Source organism: Ochotona curzoniae, unplaced genomic scaffold (assembly GCF_017591425.1).
Source record: "Ochotona curzoniae isolate NIBS_2020 unplaced genomic scaffold, NIBS_Ocur_1.0 scaffold_4506, whole genome shotgun sequence".
Classification (NCBI taxonomy): Eukaryota; Metazoa; Chordata; class Mammalia; order Lagomorpha; family Ochotonidae; genus Ochotona; species Ochotona curzoniae.
Window position 1 is genome coordinate 23,298,387 of NW_024467119.1, and position 20,927 is coordinate 23,319,313.

Sequence of the window (20,927 nt, forward strand, 5' to 3'; positions counted from 1 at the left end):
TTTCTCTATCTCTGGCTTTTTCTCTTTCTCTCCCTGTATTTCTCTGCCTCTCATATGAATAAGAGTATTATTGTTAAAGTTACCAGACTACAAACAGAAAAACTAAATTTAATAAATTAATAAAATAACTTCATTTCCTCTAATAGAAAATGATCTATTTCCTTGAAGGGAAATCTGTGATTATAACCCATAAAAATAGGGTCTTAGCAGGCCTTGGGCTCTGGGGTTTTGATGATATGAAATAGGTGCTTTGGGACACCCAAAAGTAAGACCAGCGTTAGTGTAGGTGAGACACTAATTTCTGGTGATTCCCAGGAACCGGGACATGAAACCTTAATGTAAGTGCGGGACTGAGAGACGAATGTTCGGACTAAGCAAACCTTAGTCCACTAGTATGACTGGAACACATGGTGCAACACAGGACATGCCCAGCTTGGATTTGGCTCCAACTGGTCCACATTAAGCACAAAGTTGAGCCACAGTGTCTAAGGCAGGGGTCATGACAGGTGGATGGGGCTGCGGCAGGGTCTGGATACAGCTGTCCTCTCCCTTGGCACAAATGTGGATTGGGAAAAGATGTACCGGGCCGGGCCAGACACTAACACCTTCTGGTGCTCTGGAGTACCAGGGTGGATGTGGGACAGACTAGGCTAGGTCCCAACCTCAACTTAGCCATATACGAGCTATATGGGGGCATGGATGACCGTGGCTGGGCTGAAACACTCTACAGCAAGAACCAGAACGGGATGATGGCCAGTTAGGAAAGACCACTGTTCCTGCTAGGATAAGAGGCGAACTGGCACATGGACCCACTGATATGCGCGAAACCTGGCACATGGAGGGGTTCTGATGGAGGAGCTCAGGCAACTCCTCTGACAGGACACAGACCCTGCAGGTCAGCGCAAGGAACATGCAAGGCAACAGCCAAGAGGTCATAGAAAGTGTCCCACTGGCATGCATTTGGCATGGGTCGGGGGCAGACCAGGCTGAATCTGTTCATGTCATCCACTGGTAAATCTGACCGCCAGAACAGAGTGTGGGTCGAACCAGGTCCGGTCGTAACAAAAGCAACACACAAGCTGGAATGCCAAGGTGAGGTAGCCTGAGCCGGATGCAGCCGCAGCACCCAACCAACACACGTGAGAACCAGGAAAGGAGGCGGCAGAGCTGACAGGAGAAAAAGGGGAGGTTCCCTAGCTGAACAGCAAATTACACTGAGGAACGGGAGCTGGGTGGGGGGTAGACTAGACCAGGCAGGGACACAGCGCCTGTGCACCTCATGGGGACCAGATTGGGTGAAAACCAGGCTGGGCTGACTATTCCCACTGGAGCAAGCCACAATCAGAGTTGGTGAGGGTTGTTGGGGCTTAGTTGTAGCACCAGTTGGCGGAAGCTGGTACAAAGGGTTAGACACGTTGAGTTGAACCACAGGGCCAAATGGAGAGGGCACAACGGGAATGGGAGTGACCTGGGAGGGAAACAGTGGGTTCCTCCCTCGTGGGTCATCACCTTCCACGGGAGGGCATGGGAACTAGGACAGGGGCTGGGGTGGCTAGACAGACACCCAACAATATCCGTTAGGGACGGTAGGAGGAGATAGTTGGATGGAAGTAGGTGGCAACACCTGTTGGCAAGAATATGAACAGAAGGGTACTGGGGACAGACTGAGCTAGTATGCCATATATACTGGCAAGCCAGGGTAGGAGGTGGGCCTGGTTGAGGCTACTGTGGGCCGCCCTGACTGGGCTGCAACTCCTACTAGTACGTGCAAGGGACAAGTGCGTCCAGGGTGGAACCAGGCGGGACTGCAAGAGGACACGGGTGGAGACAGATCCGGCCCAGCAACTGCAGCCGCCAGCTGACCGGGGCAGTGGACTGTGCCGGGCCCTATGCTACTAAAACAACAGGAATCAGGACTGGGAATACCTCAAAATTTCTTCGAGGATCTTCCCATTCGAGACACCGGACTCGGAGTCCTAACCAGGGAAAGACAGGACAAATCAAGCAATAACCTCAGCCATCTGTTGGCAGCAGAGACTGGGCAAATGGAGACCCTAGAAGGGACTGTGTCAATCAATGAACTCTTCAATGACCACATCATGATTGGGGTGGCGAGACTGGCAACGACCCATGAATGGTGAACTATTGGAACCACTTGATCGAGTATCTCGGAGCGCGCCCCACACCCAGGACTTGGGGTGGGCGGGAGACTGGGTGGGGCTTCTTCCTCTATATCCCCCTTTAGACCTTGAATCTTTTTTATCCCAATTAAATTTGTAAGGATTGTCAAAATTAAATAAAAAAAAAAAAAAATAGGGTCTTAGAAAACTATTCCACCATCTACAGAATTCTGAATTAAGTATATACAGATGTGTGCAAATACATATGCATATGTATATACCATATCTAAAGAAAATGATTCAAAAGGTCTCTTTTCCTTCCCATGATAATGACAAAAATCATTCTACGTTTCCAAGTATAATAAAATTCAGTTTAAGACACTGTCCACTGATTAGCCTCACTTTTGAATCACCCACTCTGTCCTGTATTTCAAAACTTAAATGTTACAAAATAATTTTCCTGAACACAACAATAAAATTATCTTTTTGCACACTGCAATTTCTCCCTAAAAACTCAACTCTACAATAAACACGAGCTTCTAAAATACATCTCTGCTCCATTCTGCTTTACATTGGATTTGTCCACTAGGAGTACTGACATGTGATGGAACAAAATTATGTTTGTTCTACAAAACGACATTATTAAAAAATGGGGGTGGGGACCTACATGCTACTAAAACACATCCAAAAAATCTCACTGTTTCTGCAAAACACAATCTTTAGAGGGAAATTTTAAACGCCAGAAACCCATGTTAAGAAACTTGAATCTTTTTTTTTCTCCTCTTTCATAAATACCTAAAGATTAAAGTAAATGGTTTGGCTTAGCGAATATACATTATTCACCTTCATTTTAGGATGATGTTTACCAAAATATCATAAATACTTAATAGCGACTGTTCACAGTGCTTCTAGCAAAAGGCAGTAAAATGCAAGATAAACCTCAGCTGTGAAAGCCCCAGAGCTTTGCCTTGCATTTCATCACTCTCCTTTCCCCATCTCCTGCTCAGGGGAGCCCAGAATCTAACGACCACCAGAGACAGCTCCCCTGCATGCTAAACAGAAATGTTATACCCCGGGGAAGCCATTCATCATGTCCACATAAAGAATAACTGCATGCCAACGTTCCACCACCAGCCCAAGGGGCCTGCCTGGCAGCTAAAAAAAAAGAAACATCGCTGCGGGAAGCAGTGATCAAGGATGCCCCTTCTCAGTTTTTATTGTACATTTCTGCTTAAAAAGTCTATGTCTACAACATTTTCAAGATACCGAGACAATTAACTCCAAGCTCAAAACACACAAGTGTGTTTGTGGCACTTATGGACCTCTTAACTGGAAATCGCCAACTCAGGCTCCGGTAGCCCAACAGGCAAGAATCAGAGCCAACTCTCACTCACGAATCCAGATCTTCAGATACACTGCATTTGCAATACCAAGTCACTGTGTTTCTTAAACTCTTTTCTAGACAATGACTACATGTGCTACGGATAAACACGGATTCTACTTATGACTAAACTACGGATAAAGTGATGAGGAAAAACTCACGGAATTAATGATCCCCTTGAGGGCTTGAAATCCACCTTTGACAGGGAAAACTTGTTCCTTGGAATCAGCAATTTTTTCAAGCTTTGGGAAAAGGAAGAAAATTAAGAGGCAGTGGACACACAAAACTCTACCCAGTCATTGCAGTCAACTCAGTCCATCTGAAAAAAAAATTACTGCACAAGATAAATGTATGAGGGTGGTCTGTGTTTAAGGTCGGACACTGAGTGTGAGGATCTAAAGGAATCTCCATGAAATGATCGGAGATCCATGAACCCTTTCAGCCCCAAGCTGCAATTCCAGAACAATGCAGAGCTCTAAAAGCAGCTAACCCAGGCAAAAATTTAAACACAATTTTGTGAATTAAAAAAAAGCAAAAGTTTTTTCTGTGAACCCTCGAAACTTAATGAAAACGTCTCAAAAACAATTGCTAACAGCTTTTCCTTAACAGACTTCTCAAATCTGCATACCTATGGCTCAAGTTCGCCATCAAAGTAACATCTCTGACATAATGAGTTTGTAGAATCAGAGGGGTATTCATATCAGTACAATCCAAAAATGTACTTTATGCCAACTTGCAAAAACAAAGTGTTCAAGAAACACAAAGTTTCACTTCTCAGTCATGAAACCTATTTTTTCACATGATTGAGATAGAGCTCATCATATGGCCATTTTAGACAAAAATATATATTTTTTATAGGAAATCTTTTAATGATTGATTATGGCCACACGTGCTCAAGGACAAGCTAACCTTAAAGACGAGTGTGTAAACAATGTTCTCCTATCTGTCTTAACTCACCTGAGCTTGTTCAAAGTCAAGGACACCAACACAATAGACGCTAGCCCCGAGTGATCTGGACAGTTGTGCCTGTTGAGAAAGGGAGGAAGCGAATTATTCAGATAGCCAGCTCTCTACACAGAGACGCATACCCCTGTACAGCGGGGTGGGGAGAGCTGTTACAGTTCAATACTCACCTCCTTCTCTGCATATGATGGCACCAGACCGTCCAACTTCCCATCTGTCAGAGCAATTATGATACTGGAGGTTTTCAAGCCTCCTGCTTTCTGAATTTGCTCATTCGCCTGAAAATGAAGAATAATTATCCAACTCACAATTTAATTTTAACTTTTAACCAGCATGTTTCATCAAACTCAATTTTTAACTCAGACAAAAATCAAAACACTGACTGGTTTTTAAAACGGGTATTTTGTGGGGGCATTTCATTTGAAATATGCACTTAGTCGCAAGATAAAGTAGTTGCTATTGTGTTTCAATAAGAATAGATTTTTGGCCTCATCTGACTTTAATCACAGATCAAAACTGAGAATTCCTTAAAAGGCAAAGTGCCATACCAACTTTTATCACCATAGCAAAAAATGCCTAGTACCACTCTCATCTCTAGCACAATAAAAAGCATTTAAAAAAATAAAAAAGCACTTGCCCTCAGCCAACAGGTGAAAGAGTTTGTAAACTCTGTAAGGAATTACATGTTAGTGCAGAGGAAAAGGGGCTCTCCCTACCTGTGGATATAAAAAAGAACTTCAGACAGGAGGGAGGGTAGGATGAGAAGTAAAACTTTACCCTCTCTACTGCAAAATACTTGAAATACGTTCACCATAAAAATAAAATTTAAAAATAAAGCAAAAGATATTAAAATGATCATAACACCACCACCCCACCCCCCCAGAAAGCACTCACAAGTTTTAGTCCTTCATGGATATATGTCTCTCCTACTGGACTAACACGTTTCAAATCCTCCAAGCCTTTGCTGATTTTGCCTCTGAAATTAAAGCAATAGAATATTAAAAGAAAGGAAAGTGAAAAACTATCAGTTACATTTTCTTCGATAAGAAGCAGAAGAAAAGGACGTGGGTTTTGGGGCAGATGGCTGCACAGTACCTTCTGTCACTTTAATAAGTACTTAATAATCTCTACAACTTTGCAAACAAAAATACTAAAAATATCTTTAAGCATATTCTGAACTGAGATCTTCAGTCACATTTGATTTACTCAATGCTAAGAAGCAGCACAAAGCCACAAGGAATGAGTGTCTCAGCTTCAGTGCCAAGTTATTTCTGAAACATTCTCCCACCTCCCTAAAAGTTGGAAATGTTTCTTCATTAACTGCGAATCCCTAAGGCACATCACTTAACCCTTACCTATGGAAATTAATCTACTCGACTCTCCCAAAGTCTTAAGTCTCATAATTTATCCACTTTCATGAGCCATTTTAACTACAGTAAGACCTTAACACATCTCTGATGAATAGCCAGGAGTATAGATGTATGCATGCGTGCATGAACAGACGGATGTAGGATAGACAGACGGGCCACTGCGTACTGACCACATGGAAGAGGCAATGTGAGTGAAAAAGATACAAAAACCATGGAATATTCTTTTACAACATGACTAATGCCACCATGGAATATAAACAGAGTATTATTATCAAAATACTACTAAGACCTGGTTACTTTGTGTGGCTAAAGGAAAGCCTCGTTTTAAGGAATTTCTTTAGATTCCAACACCCTCTAAAAATAAATAAAACTACAAAAACATATTAAGAGATAAACTGATTATTGTAGCAAAAGCTATTCAAAATAAATTCAAAATTCCTTTTTAAATTATGAATTTAAAAGCTCAGATAAGTCCTTCTTAGAACATTATTTCCAGAATTTTGGTTTCTCAATAAAAGCAGAAAAAGGTGTCTTTTTAAATCTGAAGTTCTTACAATGGTAAACAAATGGTAAGATTTTAATCAAACAGGCGGAGTATCCACACTACTGAAGGTGAGAGATGAGAAGGTGAATTCCAGAAAGTATTACCTTGACAACAAGGCCTTTGCAGGTATCAGACACAAAAGCTTGTGTGTGTGTCTGTGTCTACACCATATGCTATTTTAACACATGGCAAAAGAGCAAAGCAAAATAAAATAAAGTCATTCCTGAAATATGGTGTTGAAACAGTGGAAACAAGTGAGCTCCAGAGACACACACATATTTGTGAAAATTATTATCAAGTAAGTTCTCCATTACAGGAGATTTCTAGAAAACAGACAACTTTCGGGGTATGAAGCTGACCCCCCCTTCCTCATCTAGTCATCGCCCCTAACACAGGTCGTTTGTCTCCTTGACTATTATTAGTTTAGTATCTAACCATTCCAAACTTTTCTATAAGCACATTACACTTTCTTAAGAGTACCCAAGTTTTCTACTCATAACCAACTTGTACTATCATAAGAACTTGTTTCTTTAAACATTCTACTTTTTTATATGTAATCTTACATAGTTGATTAGAGTACAAAGGGTCCAGGGCTACATGAAGGTGGGTAAGACCATTGTTTACACACTAAATCATCATTTTTCCTCCGTATCTGGGGTCAAGGGAGAAACAAAGGGAGAAGCCCCATCCAACCTCCCACACATCCCACAGCCCCAATGTGAGACACGCTCTGAGGGTTCTGCTCAAACAGTTTTGATAGTTCAACAGCCCTGAATTGCTGTCAATCTCTCTGTTCCAATCACAATGAAATCTATTCAGAATCCACTGGCTGGCATAGTCTCTTCATGGCTGGGGTTCTGAGATCAGCAGTTCAGTTGGAGGGATCCCCAAAGAAACTTTGTCTGAGGTGATCCCAGAACTGATTCTTGCGTGTGCTTTCCAGTACAGGGTCCGGCACATTCCAATGCCCCAATCAGCTTATGCACATGCTGGTTGTTGCAACTGCTGGGTCAGTTCTTCTTCCAGCCCCGACTTCCACGCGAACCGATGGGTGTTGTAGTCCAGCCCGATCCTGCCCACTTCATTCTCAGCCCTCATGCAAACCAGTGGGAGCTGCAGCCTAGTTGGGGCGACTCCCCATACCCCCCACCAGGCCTGCCCCCTACTCTGGTCCCCATGCTTGCTGGTTTGTACTGCAGACTTTTTCAGTCTGTCCCACATCCCATCCAGCTCTCATATGTGTCAATGGGCATTGAATCCTAGTTCAACCCAACCAGCCCTACTGTCCAGTCCACACACACACACATTTAAAATTCATTAACAGTTTTAATTACTTGCATTTATACGTTCACCTAACAAACCTGGAAGGTTAAATAAGCTGTCGCTATGACTTCTATTGATAATATACGCCCCTGGACTTCACTTACTACTTACAATACCTTGTATTATATGTAAATATGTAAATGCTCAATAATGGTTGATCAAAGAAAACACTCATGTTTCCCCAGATGATGGAGTAAATTACATAATCTATCACTTGTTTTATCCAAATATTTATGTTTAGTATCTACAGAAATAATTTGATTCTGTCTGAATGCAGATACAAACTAAATATTTGGGGCTTCCGAGAAATGAGTGGCAGTGTGTCCTCAAGCATTAATGTTTGCTGCCAAAAGGGAAAGGAAAAAAGACAACTGAAATGCGAGTTTACACAAACAGATTTTTCTTGGTAAAAAAAAAAAAAAAATATATATATATATATATATATATATATATATATATATATATCTCCTTCATTCAATTCAGATCAGCTCACTATCATTTCTAAGTACCAGATGACGCTAGAAACATAAGCTGTGTCACATCTGAGGTTTTTTGGAAAGGTAAGCCTCTGCCAATATATTCATTACAAGAGACAGAGCACTTTGCGATTTCTTTATCCTTACACCCCCACTTGCTACAATAATTGTTCACACTGCACTGCATCCCATAGTTACTTTTGCAGTCACATAATTACAGGCACCGATTCTCCATCCTTAGTCAAGGATGCCAACACATGAGTCTTCTTGGTAACTGCCTGCTGGGTTGGTGGCTCTCAACCACCAAGGTGTCACTTGAGATAAAATGAAAGCCAAAGCAAAGGAGCACAGATCTTGAGCTTCCAAAGAATACCACTCAACTAAGCTCGAAGAGTCTCAGGCCAGTGTTATCACATAAAGGGTAAAGACAGCACAGGCAGTGCTGGCATTCCATGTGGATGGGCGCTCATGTCCCAGGTGCTCCACTTCCAATCCAGCTCCTTGCTGATGACCTGGAAAAAGCAGTGGAGGACAGTCCAAATACTCGGGCCTCTGCTACTCAAATGGGAGACCTCGAGGAAGCTCCTGGCTCCTGGCTTCTACCTGGCTCAGCTCTGGCTCTCAAAGCCCCCTGTAATGTGATACCAACAGGTAGAAGATCTCTATCTGTAACTTTGCCTTTGGAACTCTATGTAACTTTGCCTTTCCCATAAAATAAATAACTCTTGGGCCCGGCGCGGTGGCGCAAGTGGTTAAAGGTCCTCGCCTTGCACGCCCGGGATCCCATATGGGTGCCGGTTCTAATCCCAGCAGCCCCGCTTCCCTTCCAGCTCCCTGCCTGTGGCCTGGGAAAGCAGTCGAGGACGGCCCAAAGCTTTGGGAACCTGCACCCGTGTGGGAGACCCGGAAGAGGCTCCTGGCTTCGGATCGGCATAGTATCGGCCCGTTGCGCTCACTTGGGGAGTGAATCATCGGATGGAAGATCTTCCTCTCTGTCTCTCCTCTCTGTATATCCGCCTTTCCAATGAAAAAATAATAAAAATAAATCTTTAAAAAAAAAAATAAATAAAAATAAATAACTCTCAAAAAAATGTTCTAAGGGTTCTGAAAGAAGAAAGAATTAATTTTTAAAAAATCACATGGTAATTTAAAAACAGAACTCATTCCCCCTATGATGTTAAAGAAACTCTATAAAGGAAAGCCAGAGGTAAAATGATTTTAAAAGCAAGATTAAAAATGCTTGTGTTACAAAGATACGCTCAAAGCCATCATCATCTTCAAAGCTGACTGAAGTTCAGCTCCAGTGGCTTTGACTTTAACCTATGGCTTCAACTGCTATTTGTGGTGCTACTGAAACTGCTTTAGTATTTGTTGTGAAACTGTTGTCAAGGATGCTGCTACCCTGAAGTCTGCCATCCCCTGTGATGTCTCATAGCAGAAGTTTCTTTATCACTAGCCGCTACACAACTTCCTTCTTTCAGCATTTCTGAGTATGACAAATATTACTTCTTGTCCTGAGGGCCCACAGTAAATTTCTTCCTCATTGACAAAACTCTTTTAAATTCTTGTGATTACCTCATTGCTTCATGCTCCTTTTCTAAGATTTTAAATTTCCAAATTTTTAATTTATCAATTACTCTTTTTATGCAATCTCAATTTTTTTGAAAGAAACAAGATTTCAACAAATAAACTGATACAATTAACCCAGCTGTCTCGAGGACATCAAAGCACCTGTAAAGGGCATCACCAGGATTCTTAACAATCCTTTGAGAAGAGAAAGAATCTATGAGTTGTTATCCTAACTCTTTCAGTTAAACTGAAGTTTCACTGTCTCTTTGAACTACAACCTTCATCTTAATTTTTCTGAGTGCCACATTTTACAGGCAACAATCTGGGCTTCATTGATGTAATAATATGGTTCATTTTTTAAAAAATTTATTTGAAAGGTAAAGTGACATGCTGAGAGGGGAGAGAGAATCTTCCATCCGCTGATTCAAATCCCCAGATGGCTTGACAGCTGGGCTGGATCAGGCTAAAACCAGGAGTTAGGAACTCCATCTGGATCTCCCACATGGATAACAGGGCCCATGTACTTAGAGCCTGCTGCTGTTTTTCTCCCAGGCACATTAACACGAAGCTAGATCAGAAGCAGAACTGCTGGGGTTCAAACCCAAGCTGCAATGTGGGATGCCCATGTAGCATTGTCCCACAACGCAGCCCCCAGAACATTTCTTAAATCAGAAAAAAATAGTTTGCCAAAGAAGCCTGAAGATTAATGTTTTACTTTCAAATCCATCAAGTCCTCCTGCTTGTATTTCCTCTAAATCCTGCTTTACAACTTAAAAGACTCTTGTGTATCTCATGTCACTGCTCTCAGGCATCACTGCAGAAATTAAAAGCCAAGTGGTACCTTCAGCAAGCAGTCTGCCTAGGAGTCTCCTTAGCTACTTCCAAAAGCTGACTTCATACAGTTTCTATTTCACACAATCCTACCACACTTTCCAGTTTTACGCAAGGATTCCTCTGTTTCCGCTGTCAGTTAACACTTTATTCACTTCTCCTCCAGGCTTTACTACCAGTCTCCTCAAAGTTATTCAACTTCCATCCTAGTCACAATATCTGTTTTGGTTCCCCATTGCTGCATTATAAATTAACCCAAAATTAGAGATATAAACACAATGGATTGTTTCTCGTGCACTGAATGTTTACCATTGCACTGAATGGGCGCTGGTTACACTTCCCCATGCGGCTGGATGAGAAGCTGCAAAGGCTGGAATAATTCCAATCTTCTCTTTCACCTGGCTGGCAAGCTGGTGCTAAGGCTGGTACTGGCTAAGGTCTAGGAGCTCACCTAGAACTGCCAACTAGGATCTTGATTCTCTTCCACAGTCACCCATAGGGCTAGGCTGCCTTCCAACTACCATGGTGGTCACAACACAATCCAGTTTCTTATAGGGTAGAAGGTTTCCCCATGAAGAACCCAAAAGAGGAAACGTGCACACGATATTCCTGTCTCAGGCCTGGAACCCAGACTGGCACAACTTCATGTTCACATCTTCTGCAGTCTATGAATTGAACAAAGCCAAAGACCTTGCCCAGATATTTAAATACAGGTGTGTCTGTATATATTTTACATCTACATATTTTATATAGATATAGATATAGGTATATAGATATGTAACAGATTATCTTAGGAATTAACAGGTTCTTGCCATCCTTTACTGTAGCTTTATGTAACAGCTTGCTTATTGTTCAGTTCACGTCTCACTGCACATCTAACATTCACATGGTTCTTCGGGGTCCATAATTCAAACCAATAAATCCAAAGTGACGTTCCTGGACCTAAAAATAGCATCACACAAGGCAACCTGCACAATCTGATTTTTGTGAAAAATTTTCTCCAATTTTGTCTGCACTTACCAAACTGTGGCATTCAGCTCACACCTGAAGCGCATGCCTGATGCATTTTGTGTATTTTCATTCTACTTCTTTTTCTGTGCTTTGGTGAAGCATGAGAAATCAACCCCAGGACTTCACCACTTCGGGGTACCAGGTGTGTCTTGCAGGCATGAGTAACAGTATACTAAATTGTCTAGGACATACTCAAAAGCAGATCCCTGGAAATTATTAACATATCCATCACTAGAATCTGGGCTGCTGCCACACTCAGAATCCTCAGGGTTTGCATACACTGTAGCCAAAACAGACTTTCCTAAACAGGAGTAATTCGTTCCCCAATATAATTTCATTTATTTTTCTTTGTTCTTTAGATCACTTCCTCTTACCACAAAACTGGCTTGCAAGAATAGAGGAAATGTAAAGCATGAGCATGTCTTTAAACTCTGACAAACTCTGACTAAAGTGAAGATTGCAGAAGGGAACTCAGGGAGTGTGAGTCAGAACAGTGCACTGGTGAAGCGCTCACACTCAGCCCCAGACTCGGGTGTGAATCCTGCTTCTCTGGGTCATTGTGAGCGGAGTCCCTTGAGTCTCTGAGTACCCATCACGAGCCTGGTACATGACTATCTGTTACCATTCAAGCACAATGATGGCGATGGAATACACTGTCAACCTCTAAGCTCCATGTAGGCCTTCGCCTTCTTCCCACTCAAACAAGAAATAAAGAAAACAGAAGAACTGGAAAAAATGACAAGAAATACTAAAAAGCATGTTGTTCCAAGTAGGGGACACAAGAAAAGAAAGAAGAATGAACAATGCTTTAAACATCTGTGGCATATTCTACATATAATTACGGCCTTTTCATGCATTGTATGCCTTTCATTGTCTTAGTGTTGCCATATGGTATAAATGCTTAACCCCTTTAACAGGCCTAGAATTGTATCACCAGGAGTTAAGCAACTTGTGTAGAATCAATCACCCAGCTAGTATGCAACTGTTATTTTCATCTGATGCAAGGTTCAGCCCTGGTCTTTGTGTTGCAACAGGAAGCCACCACCAGGACGCTCCAAGGGAACAGTAGGAACCACTCTATTCTTGAATACTTTATCTTTCTAATCTCTGAATTCCATTCCAATCCCAAGTCAGCTATCTTATCCATGGCTAGAGAGGAAATCAGTGTCCTCATTTGTAAAACAGAGAGATAATAACCAGATCTCTTACCTCATGCTCAACTGAATCGGCACAAAATGCCCAACATCTCATAATTGTTCATTAAATGTTTTCAACTCTATCATTACAACAGCTTTAAGATATAATTCAACAGAACTGAGCCTAATTCACCATTCCCAATTACGTAACAGAACAATTAAAACTGTCTTTTAAAATTAGCCCTAATTCTAAATTCTGTAATATCTCGTAGTCGGATAGTTCCAGATGCAATCAACTCGGGGCACTTTCCTCTGAATTGACTGTACCTGTGAAGCCTGTGTCTGTGCCTACCCCTCCTCACTCACACACTCGATGACGCATCTACACATTATCCATAAGGCCCACCACCTATATACCGTAGATAAGCACACCAGTAAATGCATGAATGAACTAACTGAACCTTGGAAGACAGAAATCATGGAGGCATGAAAGAGAGAAAGTTTTACATTGAAGTCCTTAAGCAAAAGAAGTTTCTAAATGTTGAGAACATAAATTATAGAACTCATTTCTTAGCACATTCATTCTACTCATGCATTTCTACAGGACCAGGCACCACGCTGAAAGGAAGTAGAAAGAATGGTCCAACCCTAAGTACTTACTCCTTTTAGTCTTGCCTCATCCCTAAATCTTTAGCAACTCTCAGAGAAACGCGACAGCACTACTTCTTACGTTTACCAAGATAGTAAAGAAGTATGAGTAACAGAAGCAAAATTGCGAAACCGGCTCAACTTGACATTTGCTTCTTTTTTTTTTTCCCCGCTTAACCTGGGATTTTCTCCAGTACCCAAATCTATATATGAAAGTGACGGTGACGCATGCTATCAAGAAAGTTGACATGTTAAAATTCCAGTTTCTGGGGGGAATCCCAGTGCCTATAAAACTGTGTCACATTATGCAATGTATCAATAAAAAAAATCCAGTTTCTACAAAATTCTACAATACTTGTGGAGATAAGCATTCAGTGGCCCTTCATCTAAATATGCAAACTGTTATTACACATTAAAGATGGGTGGAAAAAGATTCCAAATCCAAATACCGGGGACCAATGAAATCTGCTGTGACTGATTTAATCCAATAGGTAAAAGGAAAATAGAAGAGAGTATCACCCTATCAACCCTGTCAGGGAGATGTCCCATGACATACAAAGAACCTTTCTAAGAATTACCTTATTTTCATTTCCACAACTCTCTGATTGGGCAGATTTTGTGTCTACATTTTAGAGACAGAGAAATTGACACACTGAGTAAAACAATTCGCCTTACGCTTCCAAATCAGTAAGTGTAAAACCAGAACACACATCAGACCTTCTCAGTGTATGTCCTGCAACCCCACACATTAATTCAACGTACCACAAGTATTCAAATTCATTAAAAGTGAAAACATTTCTATTTGGGAAGCAATAGAGAAGCCAGTTACATTGAGAATAAGCTGAGAGGAACTTTATTAAAATTCCTCCTAGAGGATTATAAATCATTCCAACTAGGACAATATTCCCTTTATATGAGCATAATTCTTCCATGACCATTAAAATACTGCACATTCCCTAGCTCCAGATGATGATGGTGGTGATATTTATGCTCTCTTGAGTATTATGTACCAAAATTTGTCTTAAGTACTCCATACTCATCAACTTCCATTCTTACAACACCCTTATAATTTATGTATGACTTCATCATCATCATTGTCATCATCAGTATTACATAGGTGGAAGCAACTGAGACATCAAGAGGTTAAGGCATTTGTCCTTGACCGCTTAGCTAACCAAAGACTTGCTCCAGCGGCTCTTAACTGCAACATTATGTTGCCTGTTAGAGACATCTCTTCTGCAAGCCACTGCAGTCTCCCTGCTGTGACATTCAAACAATGATAAAGCAAGAATCTCCAACTTCCATTCAAGATTTAAACTTCTATGCCTGTCTACACAGTACCCATCTGGTCAACCAAAGACTGCACTTCAACTTCAAATTGCTGAAGGACTCGCATGCAAAGGGCCTAGCAGAAAACCTGCACAATGCAATAGCTGTCAATTTCTAAGAGACTTCCACATCTCCGTTTGGTATATACACATGCTACAAAGGACAAAATTGGCCTGTGTGGGGGAGAAAGGGAAGGTTTGGATCCAAGTCTGTTTCTTTGGAAATTAAAGTGCTCAATGGAACAAAACACTTTTTGCCAAAGTGCTAGGTTATCACCAGGCATAAAGAGCTGCTGTACATGGGCTGTACTGCTCTGGCCCTGAAGAGATCCATGCATACACAGATAGGAAGGCTGGGAAATCACAGGGAAGCCTAAAACCAGCCACACTGAGAGCCAAGGCTGAACTCACAGAGTCAGAGACTTACTGCTTTACGAAAAGAAAAATGTAAAGCACAAGATATAATGTTTTTAACAAAATCAGTGAATTACATATAAGTTCTTGATCTCCTTTAAATACTAGGCTCTTCTTAAGAGAAAATTTACAAAAAAAGAAAACTACTCACACATCTTTTCAAGTATCCATAAATCAAGCAAAACACTAGCCCAAAATCACATGCTGACATTACAGCTTCAAGATATTTGCTTTGAAAATAATGTTAACTCATTCATCCTTCCACTCATGCATGCAACACAAATGCACTGTGTAAGACCTGCTTTCCATAGTTTGTGTTACAAGAAACAGAAAAAGAAGAAAAGCTCTCTTCTCACTATGGATTTCATGCTCTGAAAAGGAAAGCTGAACCCACACAAAGTGGTCATTCTCAAAAATATGTCAGTGACTCTTCTCATGTGCCACATTGTGTTTAAAGGAACACAGGATACAAGGGCTCCGAAGCCATTACTCAAAGTGTTGCAACACTGGATTTACAAAGGCCAGACATTTTCAAAGCACTAAGGAAACAGATATTGCAAATTCCCTTATCGAAGTGAATATATTTAGCATCAGCATGCTTTAGAGAAAACCTAAAAGTCTATCTGCTGAACTGAGTTCAATTGGCCAGACAGATCCACATCTAAACAAGAAAAATGCAGAACCACTGGCAGTAACAGCGTGGGGAAAGGTAGCACAGAGTGAATGGACAACTTGGGCCAGGTTCTGCTTCTCATTGTTCATTCCTCAGCCAGTAGAAATGATATTGATTTTGAGATAATCTGCTATTTTGTATTAGTCATTCCTCCTTCCCCTTCTGTTAGTGCAGAGAACTGAATAGTCTGTGCATTTGCTTGATTCCACTGAGAGGCCCAAATCACCACTTGGAAATTATCAATCATTCCTTGAAGATTCATCTCTACTAAAAGCCTGCAGTCAAATGATAATGCACTAACCTGTCTCCAGTTAATGGCAAAATAATGGTTGCTTGAGAAGAAAACACAATGAAAGATAATCTCATTTCAGGGCTGCAAAATAAGAAAAGAGGCAGTTAAAACATCTTAAAAAGAAATATTGATACAATACAGATGTAGAACCAGGAAATCTCATTTAAAATCAGTCTCATTGAAGGCTCAGGGCTCCCTTTAAATGGAACTCCCTGCATTGCTGGCCAACTCTGCCTAGCACTGCTGCCTAAGTCACTTTGGATTCTGTTGATGCTTCCCAGTATTCCCACTCCTCCATCACTCACAGGGACCAGCGTTTGGAAAGAGGCTGACTAGAAACATAAATTCTCAGTCAGTGCATGAAGCTTCACAAACAATGCTTCTTTCCCTGGTAACCTACCTCACCTCCCCGAAGGGGGTCCGACTTTGCAGTCATGACCATCAGCTATCCGGGTACTTAAGGCTGGAGAGCAGCCCATCTGATGGGATGACTACAATGACAGCTACAAGAGTTCATAGAAAAGCAGCTCTAATGCAAGCTTTGAAAAGACTGGGGAAAAGAGGAAAGAAACTAACAAGTCACTTTTCAATTGGGTATTGTCAGTGTTCCATGTCTCTAGGTACATGGTTCTAGTGGGCAACGATTGCCCGCTCCAGCAAGCCACATCATTCCCCCATTAGATGCAGCGTAGGACACTCTAGGCAATTATTATCGAAATCCAAAACTGAAGACAGGCCACTACGACTGATAAACTGAAGCTCAGAGCTATCCCTGAGGCTTAACGTATATTTCAAAAGTCATTCTCTCCAGCAGTCACCACAAATGTGTTGTCGGTAACTGAGCAAGTTTGGCAAACAAATCAGGCATTACAGAATTCCAACTTGCACACCAGATCCAATGATTAAAACCCCCACTTCCTAAAAATGCTGCATTGAAATGACCCACTGTTTTCTGATTAAAATTTGCATGTCACTGCACCCTCTAGCATGAAATCAGAAAACTTAGCAACAACTACCTATGCTGGCTTGGATGTTTAACCATAGAAGGTCTTGTTTATTTTTCTTTCTTAGACAGCTTTCTCTCCATCCCAGTCCAGAGATGAGTCTTACACTTGGCTTAAGCAGGGACCTGACGACTGAACACGGACAGGCATACATTTTTATAGGGATAACTTCACTGCTGCCAATAATTGAAGGATTGCCTAGGCCTCTACAGATTGTTGGAAGTTACTTGCAGCATGACTTTCAAAATGTTTTGATCATCCAAGACTGTTTTACAGAAAACATTTGGGCGAGCAAGACTGAAAAAAGCAATATTTAATGATACACTTCCTATTCATGTCCTTTCCATTATCTTGATAAACTTACATTGACTTGTCACTTTTTTTAAGAAAAAGAAGAAAACTAAAAACCTCAGAAACCTGGTATCTTGGGGTTATTTTTAAATGGATGAACCCACTAATTCCTGGTTACCTCTAAACATCAGGCTAAGTGGGAATTCATTGTAGCCGCACATTTTTATAGAAACCCATTCTCTGGTAGTGACACTTACTGCATATATGGAACAGTGAAATTTTAAACCAACCACACACCCACACATTGCGAAAACACCAGTCCTTGCTTTAAACACACACACACACACGTGCGTTTTCTGGTGGTGGGTTATTAACACATGTTCATTTGAAGTTTTTCAACACTATTTTTTTTCAAGGAGGACCTCACTCACAACACCAAGAATTGTGAGGATTGGAAAATATAGTGTGGATACCATTAGCATAAAGTTTTTTTTTAATGTGATAAATTGTGAGAAAGCATAACTGAAATTTGAAACAGATGAAAACCCGGCAAGGAAAAGCCATTTGCAACAACCTCTTAAGATACTGTTGCACAGAGTGCACCAAGTTTGGGGGACACAGATGAAATGAACCCCCAAGGCCTTGGGGCTTTCCTAAGGACAGGGTTGGTGCAGTGACAACCTCCAGGCCTCAAAATCTTTCCCCTGTAAAAGGTCTCCCCAAAGGGAAACCCTCCCTCCACTGGGTTCCACTTCCTCCCCACCCCCACCGTCTAGAAAAGTAAAGTGGGGGGAAAAAAACCACCTCACAAATCTTTCTGTAAGCTTCTGGACAAAATCATAAATTTCAATCCAGTTGTTGGCCACACTCCCAGACCTGAAAAACAAAATTAAACTGATCAGGAAAATAAGGCAAACATCTCAAAAGAGTGTCGTCTTCTCCATGCCTCAGAGAAGAGCTTCTGGGTTCTTCCAAAGTCACGGGAGCTATCAGTTATGGAGAGGCAACTTGCAGGCAACAAGTCAGCCCGGCCCTCAGGACAACTGGCGGGTTAAGAGTGATAATAATAAACACAACAGCCCTCCCCGGCAGGAAATGCAAACCACGTTGGATTTGCTAGCCCTAGGCTTTTCCTGGCTTTGCAGAAAGCGCTGTGACCAGGGGGTGAAAAAGCAGCCAAACTTTAAAAGCCAGCGCGCAGGGGTGGAGGAAAGGAGAGGGAGGACAAGGGACGGAGGAGCCAATTTGAGTCCCTTTGAGGAAGAGGGCTAGCCCCAGCTGGAGACAACCAAGTAGCCCGGCTTCCTATTGCCCCCATCCTGTCTCCAGCCCGTGCAGATCCGACAGCATTGGCCGCTTGGAAGGGGAGAGCAACACCCCAGCCAACAGGCACACGCACCTCTCAGCCTCCCCATCTCAGAAGACCCTGAGTCTCCCGCAAGCAGCAGACCCCGGCACCCCATCAGGCACTCACTTGTCCAAGACGAAGTAGAGATCAAAGGCTGTTCTGCAGGAGGGCTGCTCCTGGGCGTGCAGCCGAGCCCCGGGCCCGCCTAGCGCCAGCAACCACAGCCCGGACAGCAGCCAGCTCCAGGGGCTGCGGCCCGGAGGCCGCCCCGCCACCATCCTACAGCCACCGGCCTGCGACAGCGTCCCCCTCGCAGCTCCGGGGGCTCGGCTCGGTGGGAAGGCGAAGGTGGCGAGAGTCTCCAAGGTCGCGCCCCCGGAGTCGGGGGCAGCGGCACGCAGCGGGGCGATGAGAGAGGGCCAGAAGGGGGGCAGGGAGGTCCGAGAGGACAAAGGGAGGCTCCACACTGGCCGCAGCTGTCGCCCGAACTCCCGACGAATCCGAGCGGGTGCGCGAGCGGATCCCGGAGAGTCCCGCGGACAATGAAGGCCCACGCCCACCGCGCGCACAAGTTGTTCCTCCCTCGCCTCCTACCCGGAACCAGGTTCCCACAGGCTCCAATGCAGCGGCTGAGCGCGGACTTGGCGCCGCCGCCGCCGCCGCCTCCTCCTCCAGCCCAGCTGCCCGAGTCCGCTCGGGGCGCCCAAACTTTGTGGCTCGGCGCCGCCGGGGCGGTCCCGCCGAGAGCGGGAGGCGGAGCAGGCCCGGGGCGAGCGGCCGGGCGAGGCAAGGGAGGGTCCCCGGGCTCCGGGGGCGGCGCACGCACACGGCTACCGGCAGAAGGTGGCCAGGGGAAGCGGAGGTGAGGGAACACGAGCGTCCTTTGGCCACGACACCCACCCACAGATGGCTGCGGGCCCGGCCTGCTCCGGCCGCTGCGCGGGAGCCGTGCCCCGCGGGACCGGCAGCTGCCCCAGAGCGCAGCACCCCCGGCACCCCCGGCGCAGCCTCTGCCAAGTGGGTGCCACACCAGGCTTGAAGAAGAGGACTTTTTTTCTTCTTCTTCTTGCCTCTTTTCAAACAAACCTACTTTATGGCTTCTCTCGTTGCCAAGAAAAAGAGGGAGACCAGAGGCAGAGTCGGACTACTTCAGATGAGGCAAGTTGACCCACAGTTACCTAACCCCAGGCGGCCGCCATCACAGGAAAAAAAAAGAAAAACCCACCCTGGGGGCTGGAAGGCCGCCCTCCTCAAACTAGCGGGGAAACTCTGCGGTTATCACCGGCAAGCCTCCCCTCTGGTTTCTCACCTCACACATTTGACTTCCGGCCTCCCTCTGCCCAAACTGGCTTTAAGAATACAACCTCACATCTGTGGTGACAACTGTCACAGGCCGCCGGCCATGGCGATGCCACGCCCTCTTTTCGTTGTTGTTTTATAACAAAATATTTTTACCATCACAAAATACCTAGAAGACTCAAAGATTGCCTTTTAGCTGTCTTCCCTTTGGGGCCCTTGTGTTCAGCTCCTGGTTTACTTGACCTGTGATGCGTTGCCACGTCAATAGAAACCAGACAGAAGGATGCATTCTGTGCCTACTGCGTGGCATCACTGTTCCAGGAGTTAGAATTAATGCCCAGCACATAAAGATAAGGCACAACTTGTGGTCTGGTTGGTGGAGCTGGGCAACGATTTACAATCTGTCAGCAAGGGAAGTGTGTGTGTGTGTGTGTGTGTGTGTGTGTGTGGTAAGTTTGTTTGCAGGAACAGCATCTGGTGCTCTGGGGGTAGATGTTGGGACTAGAGGTTAGGATGCAGGGTCAACACATGCATCCTGTAATCAGAAACACTTTCATATTGGAAAGTGTTGATCCGGCTCCAGGCTCCAGCTTCACCTGGGAGGCAGCAGGTGGCAGCTGCAGTGCCTGACTTCCTGGTACCCTGGGAGAAATCTGGAAGCGGGGAAGGGGTGTCTCAGCAATTCTAGAAATTTGGGGAGTGAACCAGGAACCGGGGGTTTCTATCTCTGTTCTTTTCCCCTTCCTCTCCCCTGCTTCTTCACCTCCTCTGACTTCCTCGTCTCAATCTGCTTCTCACCACTTGGTCTCCGTCTCCTCAAATAAATAAATAAGACTTTAAAATATGACATGAGAAAGTATGACTAGGTGGCTAGCCCAAAGGACCCAGCCACTCTAAGAGCCAAGA

At 43.6% G+C, this 20,927-nt stretch overlaps 1 protein-coding gene across 1 annotated transcript in view; it reads right to left on the bottom strand.

The window, feature by feature from the left end:
* Positions 1 to 19,307, bottom strand: part of ANTXR2 (ANTXR cell adhesion molecule 2) — a 131,470-nt gene extending 112,163 nt beyond the window's left edge. The window contains exons 1-7 of the mRNA XM_040966519.1: positions 18,849 to 19,307; positions 18,179 to 18,250; positions 16,089 to 16,160; positions 5,359 to 5,440; positions 4,635 to 4,742; positions 4,459 to 4,527; positions 3,663 to 3,743 (exon numbers count right to left, since the gene is read on the bottom strand). Of these exons, the coding sequence (XP_040822453.1) occupies positions 3,663 to 3,743; positions 4,459 to 4,527; positions 4,635 to 4,742; positions 5,359 to 5,440; positions 16,089 to 16,160; positions 18,179 to 18,250; positions 18,849 to 19,000 (636 nt within the window). The 5' untranslated portion in view covers positions 19,001 to 19,307. The remainder of the gene's footprint in view (positions 1 to 3,662; positions 3,744 to 4,458; positions 4,528 to 4,634; positions 4,743 to 5,358; positions 5,441 to 16,088; positions 16,161 to 18,178; positions 18,251 to 18,848) is intronic.
* Between the last annotated feature and the right edge of the window lie 1,620 nt (positions 19,308 to 20,927).